The following is a 23274-nucleotide window of genomic DNA, read 5'->3' on the forward strand; positions in this document are numbered from 1 at the left end:
ACGCTTGCGTCAGCAAGGAGCGGGGCTGGGGGCACCCGTTTTGAAGTCGACTGCTGGCCGGCGGCTGCTGCTGTTGCTGTTTCTTTTGCTGGTGCTGCCGCTGAAGCCCTTCCAACTTCCTTCCTTCCGCGAGGACCGGCTCGGAGAGGCCTCGGGGCAGATGCGCGAGAGGCCGTCCCGGGGTGCACTCGGTGTTTAGGCTCCCGGCCCCGAGGCCTCGGGCCTTGCTCCCCGCCTCGGGGGCCCCGTGCTGTAGCGCCTCAGCCGCCACCCCCTCTCCCTCCCCCGTGCAACGCCCCGGGAGCACCGAACCGCCGCACCCCCTGCGGCGCCGGGCCGGCCGGCCATGGCCGTCTCCAGGTGAGTAACGCGCGTTCGGCGGGAGCCAGGGCACCGAGGCGCTGGCCCGCTCCTGTCTTTGGGCCGGGTCGCCGGGGACCGGTGCCCGCTCTTTGGGGGGACCGGCGCGCGGGGGTGGGTTGGGGGAAGGGGTCCCGCCGCCCTGGCCGAGGTATCCATTGTCACCTAGTGGAGGCCGGGCAGGGGCCCGGGTCTCGCCCCAGAGTCTTTAGGGGTTGGACCTCACTTGGCTTGGTTCCGGGAGGTCTTTCCTTGTTGGGGAATAGGTTCCTGATGAATCCCACCAACCTCTCCTTTCTTTCCTGGTTCCTTTCTTGGCTTTCACTGTCCTCTTGCCAAACTCCAGGCCAACTTTTTTTTTTCCTCTTACGCGTCTGGATGTTAAAGTACATTCACCAATTTCCAGCTCCTCCTACGTCAGACGATTTGGGTGTATACAGTAGAAGTATGGAAGATCTCATTCATTCAAGATGAGTTAATACTACCCAGTCTCCCACTGCTTTATGGATAACCTCTTCCTTGACAGAGTTTTCTTTTCCTGTTTTACTCCTTTCATCATTGTTAACTCGATTCTGTCTTTCGTTCTTTAACATTAGGAAAGCGGCACTTCTTACGCATAAACAGCTGTCCTACCCCAAACTCCAGTGCACTCTCCTTTGTTAGGGCATAAAGCCGACATCACTTAACTGAAATGTTTCAGAAATACTTTCAGTTCGAAACGGTCAGGCAGTAAAAGGGAAAGTCGTAAAGCAATTGCAGAAATAAAAAGCAGGGATTTCTCCCTTCCTTTTATCCCTTCAGCTGTACTTTCCTTAATGTCCTTTACATGAGCCACTCCCCCATCTCCTCCAGGCAGCTGTGACTGGTTGGTACTTTGTGTTTTGATCTTCGTGTCGTACTTATCCATGTGTGTGGATTGATGCCCTATGAGATGATAGTCCAACTAGCTACTCTGAGGCAAGTTTCAAAGAAACTGTAGTTGGAAATGATGTATTCACTCTATTCACAGAAACCTCTGGCAACTCAAAAACCAAAAATGTCTTGCTTTAATATATTTAAAATTAAGTCATATATTTATTGAGTATCCATTATGTGCAATTCATAGAGAGAATCTGTTGTACAAGAACAGAGATGGCTTCATCTCTGCTATATATTTCACAAAAATCTTTGGATACTGATGGAATGATGAGGATGTTGGTGAGGTACCAGTGAAGCTGCCCAGCATTGAGGATAGTGAAGATGTTGTTAGGCACTTCTGGAGTAGTCAGTTCAGTGGACAAGTAAGCACTTAACTGTTTTCTTTCAGCATGATAACTAATCTTAATAAAATTTGTTTTATTTTTAAGTTGTCCATAAAATGTTCTCTGGTTACAAGTGGTATTTTCTTCAAAATAGTCCAAGTTTAATAATTACTGAGGTATTTTAGTAGCAATAGTTTAGAATTTTTGCAGTTGCAGAGGAAAAGTTTTAATAAGTTTCCAGAACTTAGTTTAAATATTTTCTGCTTTAAAATATTTTGACCCAACTTTTCCTATCTCATTTCCTTGAATTTGTTACCTACTACATGACATTTAAATATAAATTTAATCTGACATCTGTTTGGTAAGATCCATAGTGTTTAAGGGGAAAAGTTCTTTAGTTGAATTAATTCCTTAGCATAAACTGGAAAAATTTTCATCCTATGAAATGATGTTTCTTTGGGGCAAGGTGGGTTATGGTGTTGAAGTGACCTAGTTTTTTACCTTAGAAGATTTGAATGTGTTTTGTTCAATCAGTTAGCCTAACACCTGCTATGTGCAAGAGACTATAAAAGCTTAGGGGATACAAATAAAAATTGAGGCAGTCCCTGCCTGAAAGGATACAGCGTTCTCTCAGATACGCAAATGCAAGGTATTTTACAAATGAATATAAAAATTTTTTTTCCCAGAGGTACATTAACAATTGAGGGAGGGAATGGGGTGACTATTATAGAAGATGACACTGGAGCTGAATCTTGAGGGGAGCTATAGGTTGTAAGAGATGGAGAGCAGGAGAAAGAGCATTCCAGTTAAGGAGACAGCCTGTGGAAAGATACTTTGGTTGTTCTGGGTACTAGGAGTAATCCCTGTAGCCCAGTTTGGCAGTAATGTGGAGTACAGAGGGGATGTAGTGTCAGTCTGAAAAGATGAACTTAAGCCAAATTAAACCCTGCGAAATAGAGGAATTGACATTTTATCTTAGAGGTACTGGGGAACTGCTGAAGCTTCTTGAGGACAGGCAGTCTCTCCTTTTATCTGAACCCCTCTCATCTTCTCTAGTAGATTTCCCCCTTCAGACGTTCCCCTTGTCTTTCTAGTCTTCAGTTCCATTGATTCCTTCTTTGCTCCTTTCAAACATGACTTCCGTCTCCTTCAGTTGTCATCCTATCTCTCTCCTCCCTTTGTCATCCAAACTCCAGAAAAAATAAACTGTACTTATTACCTCCACTTATTCTTCCTTATCTTCTTCACTTATTCTCTCACTGTATAACTGCTAACATCACCACTCAGCTGAAACTACTTTCTCCAAATTTATGAATGATCCCTTAACTGCCAAGTCTGATAATCTTTTCTCAGTTCTTATTCTTCTTGAACTCTGCAGCATTTGACACTCTTAATTACTCCTTTTTTCCTGGATACTTTCCGTGCGTTTTCCTGACACTGCTCTTTCCTGATTCTCTGCCTACCTGCCTAATCATTCCTTTTCAGTTTCCCTTACTGAATATTCATCAGATTCATGCCTGCTAGCTGTGGAGGTACCCCTGTGGCTCTATCCTGGGCAGTCTCTGTACTCTTTCATTTGGTGATTTCATTGGTTCACAAAGGTTTAATTATGTATATAACAAAGGTATTATATGTAAGGCAGCTGGGTGGCACAGAGGTTAGAATGTAGAATCTAGAGTCAGGAAGACCTGAGTTTAAATTGAGTCTCAGATACTTACTAGCTATGTGACTTTAACAACCCATGTAATCTCTGTCTCAGTTTTCTCTTTTGTAGAATGGGGATAATAATAGCACCCACCTCCCAGGTTGTTTTAAGGATAGATAATATTTGTAAAGTGTTTTGCAAATCTTAAAGCACTACATAAATGATTATTTATTATTATTTACATCCAAACTACATTTTCCCTTCTGAACTCTCGTCCTGCTTAAGCAAATACCTACTGGACATTTTAAATTAGAAATTTTAAACTCAGTGTCCAAAACAGAACTCCTTTCTGTTTCTTCCTAATCCCACCTCTCTGCTGAACTTTGACATTTCTTTGATAGGCACTACTGTTCTTCCAGGGATATAACCTCACAGTTATCCTTAACTCTTCACTCTCCTTCACCCTACCTGTCTAAACAGTTGCCAAGCATTTGGTTTCTACATCTACATGTCTCATCTTTTCACTTTTCACTACTCATCTCAGTTCAGACATTCATCACCTGTCCTTCAGTTGGACTGTTCTTTGACCTGGACTGTTGAGGTGACCTTGTAATTGATTTCCTTGCCTCAAGTCTCTTTCCACTTCAGGCAATTGTCTATCCAGCTGTCAAAGGGATTTTTCTTAAGTATATATCTGATCATGTGATTTTTTCTTCAGTAAAACTCCAGTGGTAATGTATTACCTTCAGGATCAAATATAAAAACTTGTGTTTAGCTTTTGAAGCCCTTCAACATATCTTCAAACCTGCTTTTCCAATCTCATTACATATTACTCCTTTTCATACATGGTATAGGTTAACCCAAATGAACCTTTTTGTTGTTCCTTGAACACAACACTTCATCTCTGTGCTTTTGCTTGCTTCTCTCATGCCTGATCAAATCTAGTCAAGTGAGATAAAAAAAAAAAATAGTGCTTAGCAGTGTCTGGCACATGGGCACTATATAAATGGTTAATCCCTTCTCCCTTTCTGTACTCTTTTCTCTTCGTTTTCCTCCCTTGGAATACACTCATGGCTCATTTATAGAATCCCTCACTTCCTAAATGATCCAGTTCAAGTACTGCCTTGTACATAAAACCTTCCTAGATCTTCTCAACAGACCCACTCTTCCTCTCTATCTCACATTTATTTCACATATATACATACATATATACACACATACATATGTATATTCTCTGTAGACTCAAATAAATGTACGTTGAGTTTACTTCCTTCATTTTCCCTCTTCTCTCTCTCCAAGTTGTGGGATGTGTGATAAATGCTTCTTTTTTTATTTTATTTTTTTAATAAATGCTACTTGATTGTTGTATCCTTTAGGACTATCAGTTTGGCAGCTGTGAAGAGGATAAATTAAAAAGGGTAGAGACCTTTGTTCAGAATACCCAACAACTGTTTTCTGAATGAATGACTATAAGTTTTGAGGGATATTGTTCGTCCCTTGTACCATACTTCATACATTTCTCCAGTCCTTTTTTCAGTCAACAACCTTTAGGCCATCAAAATCTCAATAAGATTTTCTGAAAAGATGCTCTTTTAACACTATTATGCCACTGTCATGAAAGATCTAGTGCTCTCTTTGAGTTCTAGTTGAAAATTATTCTAATATTAGCTGTTAGGGTTATCTGTGTGATGAAGGGAAAAAGCTGGGTGTGGTGGCACAAGTCTCCAACCCTTACTGCAGAGGAGGCTGAGGCCTAGGCTGGTAGGTTGTTTGAGTCCAGGAATTTTAAACTGCAGTAAGATTAAAGCTCATCAGGTGTCTTCTCACTAAGTTTGGCATCAATATAATGAGCCCCTGGAGTGGAAGAGGTGGGGGACATGGGACACCTTCAGGCTGCCTGAACAGGGGCAAGCTGTCCCAGGTTGGAAATGAGCAGGTCCAAAATTCTGAGCTGATAAGCAGTGGGGTTTTGTCTGAGTGGCTACTGCACTTGCAGCCAGTGTGAGATAGGCAGACTCAGTTGATCTCCCTCCTTCCAGTCCCAAATAAAAAGGTTATCCATGTGTGGATGCACTTTGTGAATTATCCATTACAAAATTTGAATCCCTGACCTTTTCTCTACTACTCAGCATGTTTTCTGAGCTGCCTTCCTTCATTGTTTAGTTGGTATATGCTTAGGGAACACAAGCTAATTTTAATATTAACTTAAACTGTGATGAAGGTAATACTGTTTACAAAAAATGTAGTATCGCCAAGGTCACATATAAATGATTCTGGTACCAGTGTACCTAGCCTAATTGAGAGGAAACGGCATAGCATTTTCATTTTTCAAAAAATTAAAGATATCTAGAAAGAAGTCTTTTTTATTGTGTTGTATCTATATTATCAAGGAAAGAAAATACTAAATTGTTAGTGCTTTCTCAAGGATTCTTCTTGTTGTAATGACTAATAATTTCACCATTATTTAGACACTGTGAAATTTTTCCTAGTGTTTTTCAGTAAATTTTTCTGATTGACTCTAGTAATTCCTTGAGAGCAAAAATTTTCACATAATAAGAACCAGGTAAATTTTGTCATCTTTGCTAAACATTTTGCAGTATTTGAAAGTATCAACAGTATACTGGGCAGTTATGAGGCATATGTAGTCACATTTCATTTATCTACAAGTGACTATAGTTCTGTGACTTTTCTTCCTCTACATCTTCCACAGTAGAGCTATGTCTTGGACACTATGACGTAGAGGCAAATTTAGAGGCCAGTGCCAATTTAGGAAAGTGATGAGGATATGTCTGGGCATGAGTATCTTTTTGATTCTCTTCCAAAACCAAATAAGAATGATTTTTAGATTGTTCTGTCTTACCTGATCTCATATGAGAATTGACTACTATTCTACTATTGCATGATTTTTTCCCCTCTATTTAATATGAACCAGTTTGTTTTCTTCTCTATCAATTTCCTTCTTTTCTCTTTCAGATAGTGATTGTGTCAGGTGTTTTTGTTGTTGTTTTGTTTTTTGCCTCTAAGAGAAATCAGTCCTTGATATTTTTAATACTGCATTTTTTTTTTTTCTAATTCTTTGTGGGGTCACAAAACTACATTGAATCTGTTAGGAGTCCTGTAATTTTAAGGTTCCTTATATCCAAATATCTCTCAAATTTTAATATCATTTAATGTTATTTTAAAGATATTGCATAACTTTTTGACAACAGTACATTCAGAATTTTTCTTCAATGTCTGCATATATGTTTAGGAATTGCTACAGTGATATTTGTGACTTTATTGATTTTTTTTTTAAAACAAATTTTACACAAGTAGTGAAAACTTGTGTGCTATTAAGAATGTTTTCTAAAATATCCTGATTCCGTTTGTGGTGACTTAGCTGTTTTAGAAACCATTCTCTGGGCTCATGAAATATTCACATACTTGCTGAAATTTGGAAAGTAGTATAAATAACCAGAACAAATTTTAGTGACAATTGAGTGCTAAATCTGTATTTCTATTAGAGTAACTCTTGTGGAGTGGTAGAAAATGCTGTTGAATGTATCCATGGATGGTGCTTTCTTAGGAGCAGTAATTGGACTACTCTGATGGTATTTCAGAGAGTTGTTTTCTTTGAACTGGGATATTTTTTTCCAATGAGGGAAGGTTTCCAGGTTTCGAGCTGATCCTCCTATGTAACTTTGGGAAAGTTATAATAATTTTTTGCATAGAAGCAAAGCTTGCTTTTGGTTACTGAACAGGAAGGAAGGAAACAAGCTTTCATTAAGCACCTACTATATTCCAGGCACTGCACTATTTTACAAATATTTCATTTGATCCTCACAAAAACTCTGGAAGGTAGGTACTGTCTCCATGGCCAGGGCTTGGCAATTCCAGTATGTCATAGAGCTCAAAAGAAAGAGGATGAATTTATTTTAAGGGCCTAAAACTGAAAAGATTTACCTATAGAGATAAGGAAAGTCTTAGGCATTGTAGAAAAGATTCACCAGTATAAATTGAACTTTTCCTCGGTTCCTTTTTTTTTGTCTGAGTTTTAATCCCAGTGGGTAGCCTCTGTATCTTTAGCTTTCCTGTTTCCTCATTCGGCACAATTTTCCCTTGCACTTCAAAAAACTTTTCATTTTAAATCACAGGCCTAAAGCTTGACTGTACTAGAACATGATATAAATCCATGGAACCAGTCTTTGCATTGGATATATTGTCATTTGTTTCTCTTACAGTTTTCCAGAGAAATGCATTTACTCTGAGAGTGTAGACTGGTTTATAAACTGTTTGAAGTTATGTATTACTCTTTTGCACACAGTGTTTCACACTATAGCCACAGATAGCTTGTGGCCCAATGAATAAAGTGCTGGAAGACCTGTGTTCAAATACTGCCCCAGACACTTACTAGACATGTTGTCCTGGGTAAGCCACTTGACCTCTGCCTCCCTCAGTATCCTGAACTATAAAATGAAAATTATAATAACACCTCTCTCAAAGGGTTGTTGTGAGAATCAAATGAGATAGTATCTATAAAAAATGCATAGCACGTTGCCTGGCACATAGTAGGCACTACATTAAATGATTATTTCCTTCCCTCACTGCTTTGTCACATAGATGCTTAATGAAATCTTGGTTGATAAATAGCAATCCAGAACATTTCTTACCTGGTTACGCAAATGGTGGTGATATCTCTCTGTTTTTGTTCTATATCAGAGTATTTTTAAAATAATCATAAATTTATAGTTGTCTTAAGTGGTACTTCTTTGATTTGAAGTAGACTAGATTATGGGCAGTTCGTGGCAATAGTGCTTGGCCTAAAGTTAGGAAGATTCATCTTCCTGGATTTAAATCTGGCCTCAGATACTTCTTAGTTGTGTGATACTGTGCAGGTCACCTAATCCTGTTTGCTTCAGTTTCCTCATCTGTAAAATGAGCTGAAGAAGGAAATGGCAGTATCTTTGTCAAGAAAGCAAGTCATGAAGAGTTGGACACAATTAAAAACAATTGAACAACAGACCAGATGATATTAGCACAATAGAATTCAAAACCAGTGAATGTTGACAAAAATATAATTGACTATTTTCTTATTGAGTTATACAAATCCTCCTCTGATTTTAATACCTTTCATTTAATTTCACATCCATTACTTCTTTTTTTCCCCATGTCTATTATTCTTACAGAACAAGAAAGATGGCAGTCCTCCTGCTAATTATTTTATCAGAGTAGGTTTAGCCAGAAGGAGCTTCTTAGTAAGTATTGTATTCCTTCAGTCAATCTTCTTTCCTTTAACTTTTCCTTTATCTTCTGATCTTCTTCATTCACTCCCACCAGGGTCCCTTTCCAATCACCTTCCAAAATAATGCTGACCCTGTCCAGTGGCCACATAACCATTTTCCTTCCCTTCAGCTTCCCTCTCCAAACTCTTATGGTGTGGCCCAATCCTGATGCTAAACCTACTTGCCATACTGAACCCCACTCACCTTGGAGTTTGTCCTTGGGGAACAGTGAGTCAGAGTATTCTCTTGTTTAGTCCCTAAGTCTCATGTTTTTCCTCATCTTCCATCTCTTTGGTGACCTTAGCTATTCTTTGTTTTGGAGAAAGGAATGGTGGACCTCCAAGAAGGACTTTGAGCCAGAAGACTTGGAAAAAGTTCCTCAAAAATGTCCTCACATTTTTGTGTGACAAATAAGACCACTACCTAGGTTGAATATACAGGGAGTAAACAGGGAAGAAAACAGGCCTGGGTCAAGACTAGGGAGTAAGCTGATGTACCACATTCAGGACAACTGATTGGTGGATGGGAATGGAGTAATGGAAATGAGTATTGGGTTGCAAAGCTGTGTAGAAACATGAGGCAAGGAAGGGACAGTGTGGCCATGGAACAGAATCAGAAGTCCATTGATAGCACAGTCTCATGGTCGCTTAAGCCCACTGCATGCCAAAGGATTTCAGGTGACCCTGGAAAAATGTAGAAGATAACATCCTTTGTATGTAGAGGAAATCCTCTGGTGGACTGCAAGCAGCCTGAGGGTCGTAACGTAGGTGGCCTTCAAGGCTGAAGGTTGTGCCTGTCTGGTCTAAAGGGAAGCTGTTCAAGAAAACAAGAATTGAAAGTTAACCTAAAGGGAAGAGTCATCAAAGGGCCTACAGTGCTTACTCTATATATGCCAAGCAGATTTATTCCTTTCGTGTTTGGTATATTAAAGTACTGCCACGAATTGGTCAGTTTACTTTCTGAAAGATTTGACAAGTTCTTTTACCCTATTGACTTCTTTTGTGCAGCTGGTATAGATGTATCTTAGTTTTATTTCTCAGAGGAAGCAAGAATTTTTTGGATACCCTATAGCATGTCATTTTGTTACTTATATTTGCATCTACCATATTAGTCTCTTGATAATTGAATCTTTATTTTTAATTTAAATTACATACTATGCTTTTTTACATATCAAATGCTAGTTCACTCAGCATTGTGTACCTTTGAGGCACTGTTCTGTGGGCTGTCAGAAATACAAAGGAGCATACGACAGTGTTTCTTTTCTCAAGAGATTTATAATGGATGATATAGGTAGGAATACTTGGAAAGGTAAATGATTCAATAAGAGAGAGTTCTATATTGGGGGCTCTTAAGCAAATCATCTTCCCTGTCTTGTGCCCTAGATCTTCATCTGTAGAACGATAGTGTTGACTAAATGATCTCTAAGTTCTTTTCTAATCTAATATTGCTGTAATGAGAAAAACTATCATAAGACAATATATTTTGACTTGCTAAACAATAGAAAAGGCAGATGCTATAGTCAGAATAATTTAGAGGCTGGAAAGATTACTGTGGAGTAATCAATGGGCTTCCCAGAGTAGGAGAGAGCCTTGAACATTAGGTGTGAAGGAGTTGGTAGGCAGCCATTAAAGATGTCTGAGCAACATCAGTTACCAAGCATTTATGATGTTATATATACTGTGTGCCAGGATTTATCCCAGATATCCCTGCTCATAAAGAGACAAAAATGAAATAGCAGCTGCCCTCCAGAAGCAATACGGATATAATCACAAGGGTATTTTAGAAAGATTAGTTTACTCACAAGTCTGTGAGATGTTTGAAATGACATTTTCAGTGGAAATGTCCAGTAGGAAGTTGGAATTGGGCACTCCCTAGAGGGAGTTTGGAGATGTAAATATCGATTTGAAAAATAACCTATTTTGATGACATGCCAACATATAAGATCTAAAGAGAAGAGTGGAACTTAGGGAATATATTGATATATTGAGGTTTTAAGAGAAAGAAGCAAAATAAATGATCAGAAGATAACATGAATATAGTAAAGTATCACAGAAGCCAAGCAAGGAAAATTAAAGGAAGATGTATTCAGCAGTAGCAAATAATGCTTAGAGGTCAAGGAAAATGAAAACTTAAAAAAGGATTTTGGATTTGGCAATTAAGAGGCCATTGGTGAACTTCATGAATATTATGTTAGAGTTGAGGAATGAAAGCCAGACTGAAAAGGTCAGTTAGGAAGTGAATGAATAGAAGCAATGTTGTAATAGAATGATAGATTTAGAACTGGAAGGGACTTTAAAGGCAATCTAGGCCTTGCATAGATAGGAAATTGAGGCCTGGAAATTGAGGCCTAAAGAGGTTAAGTGACTTGCCTAAGGTGTAGTGAGTAGCAGACTTGGATTCATATCTAAGTATTGAGGTCTCTTTCCCTTCCCCTCCCTCCAGATTTGACTTTGAAAGGAAATTGAGAAGTGAGAGAGTAATCAGAAGGATTAATTGAAGATTATTATTATTTTTTTTAAGATTGGGGAAAGGCACCTTGCATAATTGGAGGCAAAGGGGCAGAGCCAGTTTAGTCAGTCTGTAAGCATTTATTAAGGGCTTACTAGATGCCAGGCTCTGTGCTAAATCCTGAAGATACAAAAAGAGGCAAAAGATAGTCACTGCCCTCAGGGAGCCCCCAATCTAAGAGAGGGAACAAGAAGCAGACAAATATGTACAAATAAACTATGTATAGGATGAATAGGAAATAAGAAAAAGAGGGAAGGCACTAGAATTAAGAGGGTTTGGGTAAAGCTTCCTGTAGAAGATAGGATTTTAGTTGAGCCTTCAAAGAAACCAGAAGGTGAAGATGAGGAAGAAAAGCAAGGGATGACGGACAGCCAGAGAAAATATGTAGAGCTGAAAGAGTTTCTTGTGGTGTGAGGAATAGCCAGGAGGCCAGTGACATGGGATCAAAGAGCATATGGTAGGATTAGGTGATTAGAAGACCAGGGTGGGGCTTGGTTGTGAAAGACTTTGAATACCAAACAGGATTTGGTATTTGATCCTTGAAATAGTAGGGAACCACTGGAGTTTATTAAGCAGAAGGGGTGACGTGGTTGGACCTGTGTTTCAGGAAAATCACTTTGATAGCTGAATGGAGAATTGAGTGGGGAGAAATTTGAGACAGGCAGCCCAACCAACAGGCTGTTGCAGAGTCCAGTCGTAAGGTGGTGAGGTTCTGTACTAGAGTGGTGGCATTATCGGAGAGAAGATAGCATATTTAAGAGATAATGATGTTGGAAAGTGAAGAGTTGAGCATGACCCTAAGTTTCAAGTCTGGGGAACTGGAAAGATGATGCTGCTGGCTACAGCAATAGGTATGTTTGGAGGTGGGGAGGATTTTGGAGGGAGAGGACAGTGAGTTCCGTTTTGGACCTATTGAGGAGAAATGAAAGATCTTAAAAGGAGGAAAGTAATTGAAGTAAGGAGGATGTATGGGTATGCTAAAAACATTAAGTAATGAAAGTGTGTTAACTCTGTATCAAAATTTGTCCATACTTTTCCCTGTCCTTTACTCAATATTAGGAGCATTATTACAAAATTTGTCGATTTTCATGGGCTATAAGGGATAACAAAAACATCTTTTTAGATAGCTTTTTATAAAATGGGCTAACATGTAGAAATAACACCAGGGATTTGGGAAATAGGAAGCACTGAATGAAACAGTATCAATACCAATTAATCATTTTAAGTACATTTCTTCTGTTCCTCTTTAGCCCAAATGCTCTCTGCCTGTGTCTGTACTGCTCTGTCTCCCCCTTTCTTCTAGCTCTGGAGTGAAGGGGGAAGTGTGATATAGTGTAAGAGTACAGGGTATAGGTTTGATTTCTACCATTAATACTTTATTGTGGGTGAAATGCTTAGCTGCTTTTATTTCTCTGTTTCCTCATTTGTAAAGTAGGAAGAATACTTTTGACATTACAAGGTTGTTGTAAGGGTCATGGTATCATAGGGTCATAGATTTAGAACTGGAAAAGGCCTTAGAGAACATAAAATTTTATTTATAATCAGCATTAATTTAACATTTAAACAATAAAAGTTCGCTTGCCTCAAAGTCTAGAAAGACTTCAGGTGGTGATTTGTGTGGTCCTCCTGTTTCTTTATTAAAGAAGCTATTTAGGGGTCAGAAGTGAGGTCTTCTTTTTCTGTTGATAAATTTTCATAAATCAAGCTGAGATAGATATTCAAGAGCACTTTATTGTTAATTCTTTTTTTGAGAGAGAAAGGCAAAGAAATTGGGTTAAGTGACTTGCCCAAGGTCACACAGCTAGTATCAAGTGTCTGAGGTCGAATTTGGACTCAGGTCTTCTGTACTGCAGGGCTGGTGCTCTATTTACTGTGCCACCTAGCTGCTCTTACTTTATTGTTCATTCTCTTTAAACATAGCTACTACATCTTCTAAATAGTTAAAGGCAGCCCTAAAGGACTTTAGTTTGGGAAACAGATGTCACTTGAATCGGATTTTGCTGCTTTTCTTTACGTCTTCCCTCCTCTACCCTTCAAACCAGCCATATCTAGAAAACTTGGAGGGTTGTGTATAATTGGAGGAGAGAGACAATCGCACTTCTTTTCTTGCATGCTGGTAGAGATGTTTGTGAGTTTTTTGTTGAAGGACTTTTTGGCAGAGCTGTTTCCTTTTTTCCTCTTCTGCTGTTTCTCTGAGTCATGGCCCTGGTGTAAAAACTGATGGGTAGAATGGGTAAAGGACTTATAATGTTAAGTACAGGTGTTTTAAATAGTTGAATTAGACTTTGAAAAATGAAACATTGAAAAAACAAGGACTTCTGCATTTAACATGACTGTGTTAGAGGTATTGTATTCCATATTTACATCATAATGCAGATTTTCCATTAAAAAAACAAAGCCTTGATAACAGACTAAAAATTAGAGCTCCTAAGTTATTTAGGAAATAACTTGGTGGAAAGAAAAACAAAGAATACTCTTTGAACATTTTAATTTGTTCTAAAATTGTTTTTTTTTTAAATTTGCTCTTGATGCATTCTTTTCAGTATTTTGCCCTTTAGTAGTCAATTTTTTTAGACATTATAATTTCTTATATTGCTGCCTTTACTGAAATTAATCTGCTTCATGTGTATTTAAACATAATGCCTGTCTAAACATGGCATTATGTTTATTGATGTATTTTCAGAGACCAGCTGTTTGTATATTCTGCCCTTTTTGCACACTTTTCCCTTATGCATCTTTCCTTTTTCTTAGAAACCTTTTATTACTCAAAAAGAGGAGCACTTGAGTGTGCGTCTTGTATTTTATAGTAGGTGATCAAATTTATTGAATGAATACATGTTTACTGTTTAATGTTTTTAACTCTGCAAAAGAAATAATATAACAAGATTGACATTTGGCTAAGGCTCATATTTAAGAGTTTGCTTACCTTCCTTCTTGTGAAGTATTTGAAGGCCAGATTCAACTATTCATTAAATTTTATTTAGTATCGGCTAGGCCTGCCACTGGCCTTTTATGTATTCACCCAGTAATGCTCTTCCCACCACTTATTGCCCTTACAACCTGCTTTATTCATTCAACAGTCCATTAAGTGCTTACTGTGTGCAAAGTGCTGTGTCTGATGCTAGGAGATGGGGAGACAGCAATAATCAATACATGGTGCTGCCTTCTTGCAGTTTGCTGTCAGGGATGGGGAGTGGGGTAGGACATTTAAACATACAAATTTCTAAATACAATTACAAATATACTATAGTTGTATAACACTATACAGCAAAGACATACTAAAGTACAAAGTCAAACATAAGGACGTAATAGAGGTACAGAGTACTTTGAAAGGTCAGGGGAAGGAAAGATAGTTTTTCTCTGGGCATTTGGAAGATTTGTGGAGGAAAAAGCATTTGATCTGGACCTTGGGGTGGGTAGGATTTCAAAAATCAGGATTAAGGAGGAGAGTATTCTAGTGAATAGTTTATTGAGGTAGGAAAATACTAGATGTGTGCAAGGCTTATTGAACGCATATGGTCTAATTTGGCTGGACTTAGTGTAGCATCTTTGTATCATAGTAGTGTAAAAGTAGAGATGTACTAGATTGGAGAGGGCTTTGAATATCAGGCCAAGGAGTTAATTTGGCAGGAAAAAAGACTTTGAATGGTTTTGAGCACAGGAATCATGAGAACTGTGTATTAGGAAGATTAATCAGGCAGTAGTGAATTCCTGCCCTCGAAACTGGAGGCAGAATTTAAGAGTCTGTTGTAGTCCAAGAGCTAGAGCTTAGAAGATAGGTTTGACATGGGGCTATATCTGCATAAAGATGATGGTTGAAGCCCTGGTAGTCAGTGAAATTTTTGAAACAAAACAACTGAGGAGTGAGGAGAGCCAAAAACAGAAAGTTGGAGAAGACTACTTTGAGGATACCACCATCTTCATTGTCACCCAGGATTGCATTATAGATGTTCTTAATTCCTCACTCCCACTTATCCCACTATATCCAATTGGTGGTCAAATCCTGTTATTTCTACCTTTATAATGTCTCATATACATTTCCTCCTTCCCTCCTCTGACACTGCCCCCACCTCCGTTCAGGCCTTTATTAGCTCATGCCTGGACTATTGCAGTAACCTTCTGGTTGGTCTCCCTATGTCCAGTCTTTCACTACACTAATCCAGCTTCCATTCAGCTATCAGATTGATATTCTCAAAGTGCAGACCTTCATTCACTCAACTCCATTGGCTCCCTATAACCTCCAGAATCAAATGTAAAATCCTCCTTTTAAAGCCTTTCTCAACTTGACCCTTTTCTGCCTTTCCTCTCGTTAGACTTTACTACCCTCTGCTTACTCTTTGATTCAGGGACACTGACATTTCTGTTCCTTACACAGGACACTCCATGTCCCAACTCAGTGCATTTTCACTGACTGTCCTGCATGCTTGGAATTCTTTCCTGTCTCATTCTCCTTTTAAGCTTCCTGCAAGTTTCAGCTAAAGTCCTACATCCTACAAGAAACCTTTTCTATTCCTTTGTCTTATTGCCTTGTCTCTGAAGTTACCTTATATAGATCTTGTATATACAAAGTTATACATGTTGTCTCCTTTTGAATATGTGCTTCTGCAAAGAATTATTTTTACCTTCATATTCCTCGTGCTTAGTGCAGTACTGGTACGTAGTAGGTGCTTAACAAATGTCAGTTGACTGACTGAGGAGAAAAAGGATCATATATTATCATAGAATTGAATTGTTGAAAAGGACCTTAGGTAACTTGCTAGCTGAATAATCTTGGGCAAAATACAACTTCTCTATGCTTCATCTGTAAAATGAATGAGTTGGACTGGATCAGAGATGTCAAACATAGTGTGATGATGGAATCAGATTAAAATGTAATTGGGAAATATTTAACAAAATAAATAAAACCACAAAGCATAGAATATTAGTATATGATTTTCTAAGCCCATTATGTGGACTGCAGGGATCCTTATATATAGTTTAGTGGCTTTGTTTCTATTTGAGTTTGACACCACTAAAGTTCTCTATAGCTCTAAATCCTAAATTATGTGATACTAAGATCAGTCAGCACTATGAAGAAAACCAGGAGAGTATGACCTCTCTAAAACTGAAGAGAGAAGTGTTTCAAGGAGGATACAATAAGCATGATTAAATGTTGCAGATAAATATCAGAGAAGATGACTTGTCTAAGCCAGTGGATTTGTGTTTGGCTATAGGGATATCATTGATGACTTTTCACAGAAAGATTTAAGAAAGAAATGTGACTAAAATCTAGCTTCCAAATGAATAAAGAAGGAATGAAGTTGAGGTATCTGGGGAGAGTTATTTTACAGTTTTGTCATTATGTACATTGTTTTTCTGATTCTACTTACTTCACTTGGATCTTCCTGTGCTTTCATTGTTTCTTAGTAGTATCCCATTATTTGTTTGTAACACTTTGTTTTTCTTATTCCTCAACTGACAGGCATATACTTTGTATCTAATTCATTGTTACTGCAAAAAAAAATGTTGCTATAAATATTTTGGTGCATCTTTCTGTCATTTGTGGTGTTTTGCTTGGCAAGGGAATCACTGATTCATAGGTTGTGGACATTTTGGTCACTTTCTTAACGTAGTTCCATATTGCTTTTCAGAATAGTTGGACCATTGAAAAATTCCACCAACAGTGTATTAGTATGCATAACTTTCTACATCTCTGAAGCATTGACAGTTTTGAATTTTTAATCTTTGCAAATTTGCTAGGTGTGTGTGAGGTAAAATCTTAGAGCTGTTTTGTCTTGAGTTTATTGTCTAAGTGATTTGGAGCAGTTTTTCATCTGCTTCTTAATAGTTGGCAGTTCTTTTGAAATCTCTTCATATCCTTTAAATATACATTTTTCAAGCAGCTTAATTTTTGAAAGGAAGGAGAAATGGGACTGTAGTTCACTAAAGTAGAAGGGTCAAAAGCTGGATTTTGGTTTGTTAACTTTAAATATTGAGATCTGAGCATATTTGTAGTTAGATGAAAGAAACCAGTAGGAAAGGAAAATACTGGGGGGAGGAAGAAATGGGGAATAGGCAGCTTGGTAGTGAAGTGTGGCTAGAGTACTAGTCCTGGAGCCTGTGTTCGTATTCGCCCTCTGACACTACTAGCTGTGTCATCTTGGCCAAGTCAGTTAACTTCTGTTTGCCTCTATTTCTTCAGCTTCAGACTGAGGATAATAATAGCACCTACCAGCCAGGGTTGTTGTGAGGATCAAATGAGATAATATATGTAAAAGCAATTAGTATAATGCCTGACAGATAGGCATTAATAAATGTTATCATTATCATCATCTTCATTAGATGGGGAGATGAAGTTTGCAAGATGGGATCAAGGTTGGTGTGTCTGAGGAAACATCAACATGTGTATTAAAGTAATACACTAGGTTCATGCTGTGAGGAAAAAATCCTATTGATAACTTGTTTTAAATACATTGTATGTAATTGGATACGTTTACTTATATGGTATTATTAGAAATCACTGTTTTCAGGCCGTTTGTTGGTGCAGACACCAGCCTTCTTTATTATATGTTTCCCTTGTCATCATCAAGGTTAGAGAGTTTTTAGTCTAGGGCTCTGTCCAGGACCCTCTTGTGTTAATTCTTTTGTACATCCTTAGTTTGTGAGTCCATCAGCTTCTGTAGGTTCTGCATATCTCTATGCAGATGACTTCCAAATATACTTCTTATTCCTCACCCCTTTCCTGAGATCTGTTTCCAAGTCTTCAATTGCCTTTTAATCATCTCAAACTCCATGTGTCCAAAACAGATCTTTTAACTTCCTATTTCTGTCAAGATCACAGTCATTCTTCCATTCACTCAGATTTATAACCACCTAGGAGTCAGCCTCAGTCTTTTAATCTTTCTGGCCTGATATAAATAGTCACCAAATCTAGTTAATTCTACCTCTGAAGCAGCCTTTTCATTTGTTCCCTCTTCTCCACTCACACAGTAGCCACCCTGATTCAGGTTCTCATCATCATTTGTCTCACGAAAACTTTGGCAGTAGCCTCCTAATTGGGTCCTTACATCTAGCCTTTCCCTTTGCCAGTACATCCTCTACACAGCTGCCAAATTGATAGTCCTAAAATATAAATCCGACCATATTATTGCCCTGTTCAAGAAGCTTCAAAAGATTCTTATATTAGCTTCTAAGATAAAATACAAACTCCTTTGTTTGTCATTTAAATCTGACATCAACCTAACTTGTACACCTATTCTCTAACCATACTAATCTACTTGCGGGTCCCTGAATACAGCATTCTGCCTGCCATCTTCATGGTTTGATACAGGCTTTCCCTCCATGCCTCTAAAATGATCTCCCTCCTCACCTCTGCCTCTTGGAATTCCTAGGTCCCTTCAAAGTTTAGTTAAGTACTACCTTAAATAAGAGACCTTTCCTAATTGCTTTCTAGCAATAGCTTGCTAGTTGGTCTGTTTACCACAAGTCTCTCCCCACTGTAGTCCATCTTCATTCAGTTGCCAAAGTGATTTTCTTAGAGCATAGGTACAACAATGTCATCCTCTTGCTCCCTTATTCAATAAATTCCAGTGACTCCTTATCACCTCCAAGATCAAAGTCTCTGACATTCAAAGCCCTTCATAATCCAGCCCTCCCCTACCTTTCCAGTCTTTTTATACAGTACCATCCTCATCCCTCCCCACGTACTCTTCAGTCCAGTGACACTGACTTCCTTGTTGTTCCTCACACAGGACAATATTTGCATTTGTCTTCCCTATTTGTGAGGTTTTTGAGGGCAAGGACTGTCTTTTGCCTTTCTTTGTCCCAGAGTTTAGCACAGTACCTCGTACATAGTATAAGTCCTTGATAATAAATGCTTACCGACTGAATCCTCAAGTTGTTAGTGTCCCATTCTCCTCCTTTCTCACCATTACTTTGTATTTATTTTCTGTTTACTTATTTGTGTACTCCCGTCTGACATTCCTTCACGCTTCTTTAGTACAGGGACTATATAAATTTTGTCTTTGTCTTCCAAGTGCCTTGCACATAGTAAATTTGACTACATACTTGTTGAATTGAATTTTCAATTTGAGTTTGAAAAAAGGCCCCAAAGTGGTAAAACTGTGGTGAGGAATAAAAGTAGCTATATTTTTACTCTTTTAATTTTCTCGTGTACTTTGGATTTTACCTTTCTTTTCCCACCATGTGTATTTGTCTCAAACTCAAAGGATCTTATGAAATTTCTGAATATTAAATTAATTTCAATTTTCTTTCATAAATGTGAAAGAATACTTTTTGGGATAGTTAAGTCAACAAGCATTTATTAAGCACCCACCATTATGAGGCATTTTGCTTAGGACTGGGGATACAAAGAAACCCAAACAAATTAAAAACAAAACAAACACTCCCTGCTCTCAAGAAGCTCACAATCTAATGGGATGCTAAATGCAAATAACTTTGTACAAATAAGATATTTGCAGTATAAAATGAAGATAATCACAGAGTCAAGGCACTTGCCTTGGGAAACATTTCCTGAAGAAGATAAGATTTTGGTTGGGACCTGAAAAAAGGTAGAAAAGTTAGAAAGCAGAGACGAGGTGGAAGAGAATTCCAGGCATGTGGGCTAACCAGTGAAAATGCACTGAGTCTGGAGATGGAATGTCTTGTTAAGGAACAGCAAGGAGGTCACTGTCACTGGCTTGCAGAGTATGAGGGGGATGCAGGTGAGGGAGTATAAGGCATAAGAAGACTAGAAAGGTAGCAAGGAGTCAGGTTATGAGGGTTTTCAAAAAGTCAAACAGAGAATTTTATGTTTGATCCTAGAGGTGATGGGGAGCCACTGGAGTTTAAGTAAATGGTTAGATCCAAAGATCACTTTGACAGTTAAGTAGAGGATAGACTAGAGTGGAGAGAGAATTGAGGCAGGTAGACCAACCAGCAAACTATTGTAGTAGTTCATATTTGAGGTTATGATGTCCTGCACTATAATGGTGGTTGTGCCAGAGGAGACAAGGGGGCATATACAAGATGTTATGAAGGGGAGAAGAGGAGTCACAAAATCATATGACAGTGGAATGTTATAACACAACTCTTAGAGGCATCTCTCTTAACCTATCAACTTCTCTTGTATTTTTTTTCCACTTTAATTCTTTCTCCTTGAAACTGTCCTTTATAGTTTTTCCTTAATGTCTCTTTGGATCTAAGAGAGGCAAAGCGGCCTTGAGGGGTAGGGGAAAAAAACACATGACTTAAATCAGGTTTAAAAAGTAAGTTGATAATTTAGGTAATGGTGATGGCCTTTGTAACTTTTTAAGCTATGGAACCCATAGCTTCAAATAAGAAATATTTTATTCAGTTTACAAGTATATCTATATTTACAACATGAATTAATATAGAATTATAGAATATAGAATTATAGCTTTAATAGCTGGCCTTTAGAGCTAGAATGGACCTTAGAGGTCAGCTAATCCAAACAAAAACATAACCATAAAAAGATTAATATACTGAATATGTATTTTCAAAGTGTAAAGCCAGCAAATAAGAATAAAGAAGGAAATCTTAAAAATGAAGAGGGAAATAGATAACTTGGAAGCCAAAAATATAGAAATATTAATTAAGCCTAAAATCTGGTTCTTTGAAAAGTCTGAAAAAAAATTGATAAACTTTTAGCTAATGTGATTAAAAAGAAAAGGGAAGAAAATAACTTTAAGATAAAAATCACAGTAACAGGAAAAATAAAAAGAATTATCAGAAATTATAAATAGACACAAATCAACAAAACTGAGAATTCAAAAAATATTGAAGATTATTTACAAAAAATGTAAATTACTCAAATAATAGAGAATCAAATGAGCCCATAACTCCATTTAACAAAAGAAAATTGATATAACTTTAAAAGAACTAGTAAAGGAAAAAATATTCCTAGTCCAGATGGATTTTTAGGAGAATTTTATTGTCTTTTTAAAAATAATTAACATCTAAACTATATGTTCAAAAATTGAGACAGAAACTACCAAATTCCCTTTATAAAAGAAATATAGTTCTAATGTTAAATGAAAGAATGATGAAGCAAAGAGAACGTTTTCCAATGAATGGAAATTGAAAAATTTTAACTAAAATCTTAACAAAAATTTATTTTAGAATTTTATTTTATTTTAAAATATCATTTATTTTAAAATTTTATTTTAATTTATTTTAAATTTATTTTTAAAATTTTATTTTAAAAATCATTCTCTATTATCAAATAAAATTTACATCATGGATGCTTCAGAATGAATCAGGGATGATTCAACATTAGGAAAACATCTAATGTAACTGGTCCTATTAATAGTAAAAAATATTTAAAACCATACTATTACACCAGTTGCTTTGGAATAAAATTTTGACAGCATAAAACATTTATGCTAAAACCCTAAAAAATGTAAATAAAGATCTTTTTTAAAAATAAAAATGATTAAAAACATCTAAAAATTAGCATTATATGCAGTGGGGAAACACTAGAAATTTTCTCATTAAATTCAGGAGTAAAACAAGGAGGCTTCCTTTCCCTGTTCTTATTTGACAAAGGTTTAGAAATACTAACAATAATAGCAAGACAAGCGAGATTATTAAAGGCATAAAAATAGAGACAAAATTATTCTTGTTTTTTGATTTTGTTTTTAAGGATAGTTTGATAGATTTTTTTCAAGGCACATATGCCCTCCATTGATACAGATTTCCATCCATTCACGTAATGATCTATAATAACTAGAATTTATATAGCACTTTAAGGTTTATAGTCCTTTATGAATATCATCTCATTTTATCTTCACAATAACTCTTGGAGACAGGTGCTATTATTATTCCCATTTTACAGATGAGGAAGCTGATATTAAATGAATTGCTCAGGGTCATAGATCTAATAAGTATCTGAGACTGGATATGAATTTAGGTGTTCCTAACTCGAAGTCTAGCACCCCCTAACTGCCTCATATCTTTCCACAAATTTACAATAGAGGCCTACCCAGTGTGTTGGGGGCTTTTCTCTAAATCTTGACATTGTTTGGAGACCATAGGCTTACTGGTCATTTATCCCTTTATCTTGCTACATGATAAACCCACTTTCATTTTGGTGATGATGATAACTTTGGTTCAACTTCTCTTGCACATTTCTTCATTGGAATATCTTACTGCCAACTCACATCCACCATACGTTATTTCTTTTTGAATGACCTGCACCTTTAATTCTTTGGAAACTACAGTATTCCAGGACTCATACCTATTACATTGTCAGTAGTATCCCTCAGTTTCTCTATTCCTACAGACCTGGTACTAAATGTTGTAAAAGGTCACACAACTGCAGTAATTTGATCTACTGCAATTCATATTATCCAATCTCAACTAGGTTCTCACTAATACATTGTAGTTCTGACACTCCTTCCTAATTGACTCTCAGATTCCTCAGGGAGTCTGTTCCAAACTTTTCTTCAAGCCATTTATTCCTTTCTTTTATCCCCTGTTCTAGTCTAAGAAATCTGGCCATGTCTAATCCCCTTTAATTATCTCCATCTTTCAATCATTTACAGTGTCTTTTTATCTACTTTTTGCTTTGTTGTTGCCTAAAAACATGCCCAGATGTCCCTATCCTTAAAAAAAAATCCTTCATTTGATACTATCATACCCTCAAGCCATCATCCTGTATCTTTCATCCCTTTCATAGCAAAACTCTTAGAAAAATCTATCTTCTCTTAATTGTCTCATTTCCTCACTTCCCACTCATTTTCTCATTTTACATTCTGGCTTTTGACCCTACTTATTATTCAACTAAAACTCCACTCACCAAGATTACCACCAAATTCTTATTTGCTAAACCCAGTAATCTTTTTCCAGTCTTTATTCTTCTTAACTTCTCTACCGCATTTAATACCATTGACCACATTTTCCTCCTAGATACTCTCTCTTCTCTGGAGTTTTTTGGCACTGCTTTGTCCATTTTCCTCCTCCCTACATGACTGTTCCTTCTTCCCTTTGGATCATTGTCCCTATCCTTCCTTCTAACTGTGAATGTGTTCCAAGGACATCACTTGATGAACTCATTAGTTCCCAGATGATTCCCAAAGTTATATATCTAGCACCAGTCTCTCTCCTGACCTCTAGTTCTACATCACTGTTTATTAAATACTTCAAACTAAATGTCCTATAAGTATCTCAAATTCAATATGTCCAAAATATAATTCATAATCTTTTCCCCAGAACCAGCCATCTTTCTAACTTTCCTATTTCTAGTGAGGTTAACACCATC

The 23274-nt window shown here is 37.3% G+C and overlaps 1 protein-coding gene across 5 annotated transcripts in view; it reads left to right on the forward strand.

The window, feature by feature from the left end:
- Nucleotides 1–11: 11 nt before the first annotated feature.
- The window catches only part of BTAF1 (B-TFIID TATA-box binding protein associated factor 1), a 118221-nt gene continuing 94958 nt past the window's right edge, over nt 12–23274 (forward strand). For 3 of the 5 annotated variants that reach the window (XM_072625151.1, XM_072625152.1, XM_072625158.1), the window contains exon 1: nt 12–360. In XM_072625151.1, coding sequence (XP_072481252.1) covers nt 347–360 — 14 coding nt within the window. In that variant the 5' untranslated portion in view covers nt 12–346. The remainder of the gene's footprint in view (nt 361–23274) is intronic. The other 2 variants (XM_072625155.1, XM_072625156.1) reach the window with 1 other exon arrangement.

The sequence above is a fragment of the Notamacropus eugenii genome, chromosome 1 (genome assembly GCF_028372415.1).
Source record: "Notamacropus eugenii isolate mMacEug1 chromosome 1, mMacEug1.pri_v2, whole genome shotgun sequence".
Lineage (NCBI taxonomy): Eukaryota > Metazoa > Chordata > Mammalia > Diprotodontia > Macropodidae > Notamacropus > Notamacropus eugenii.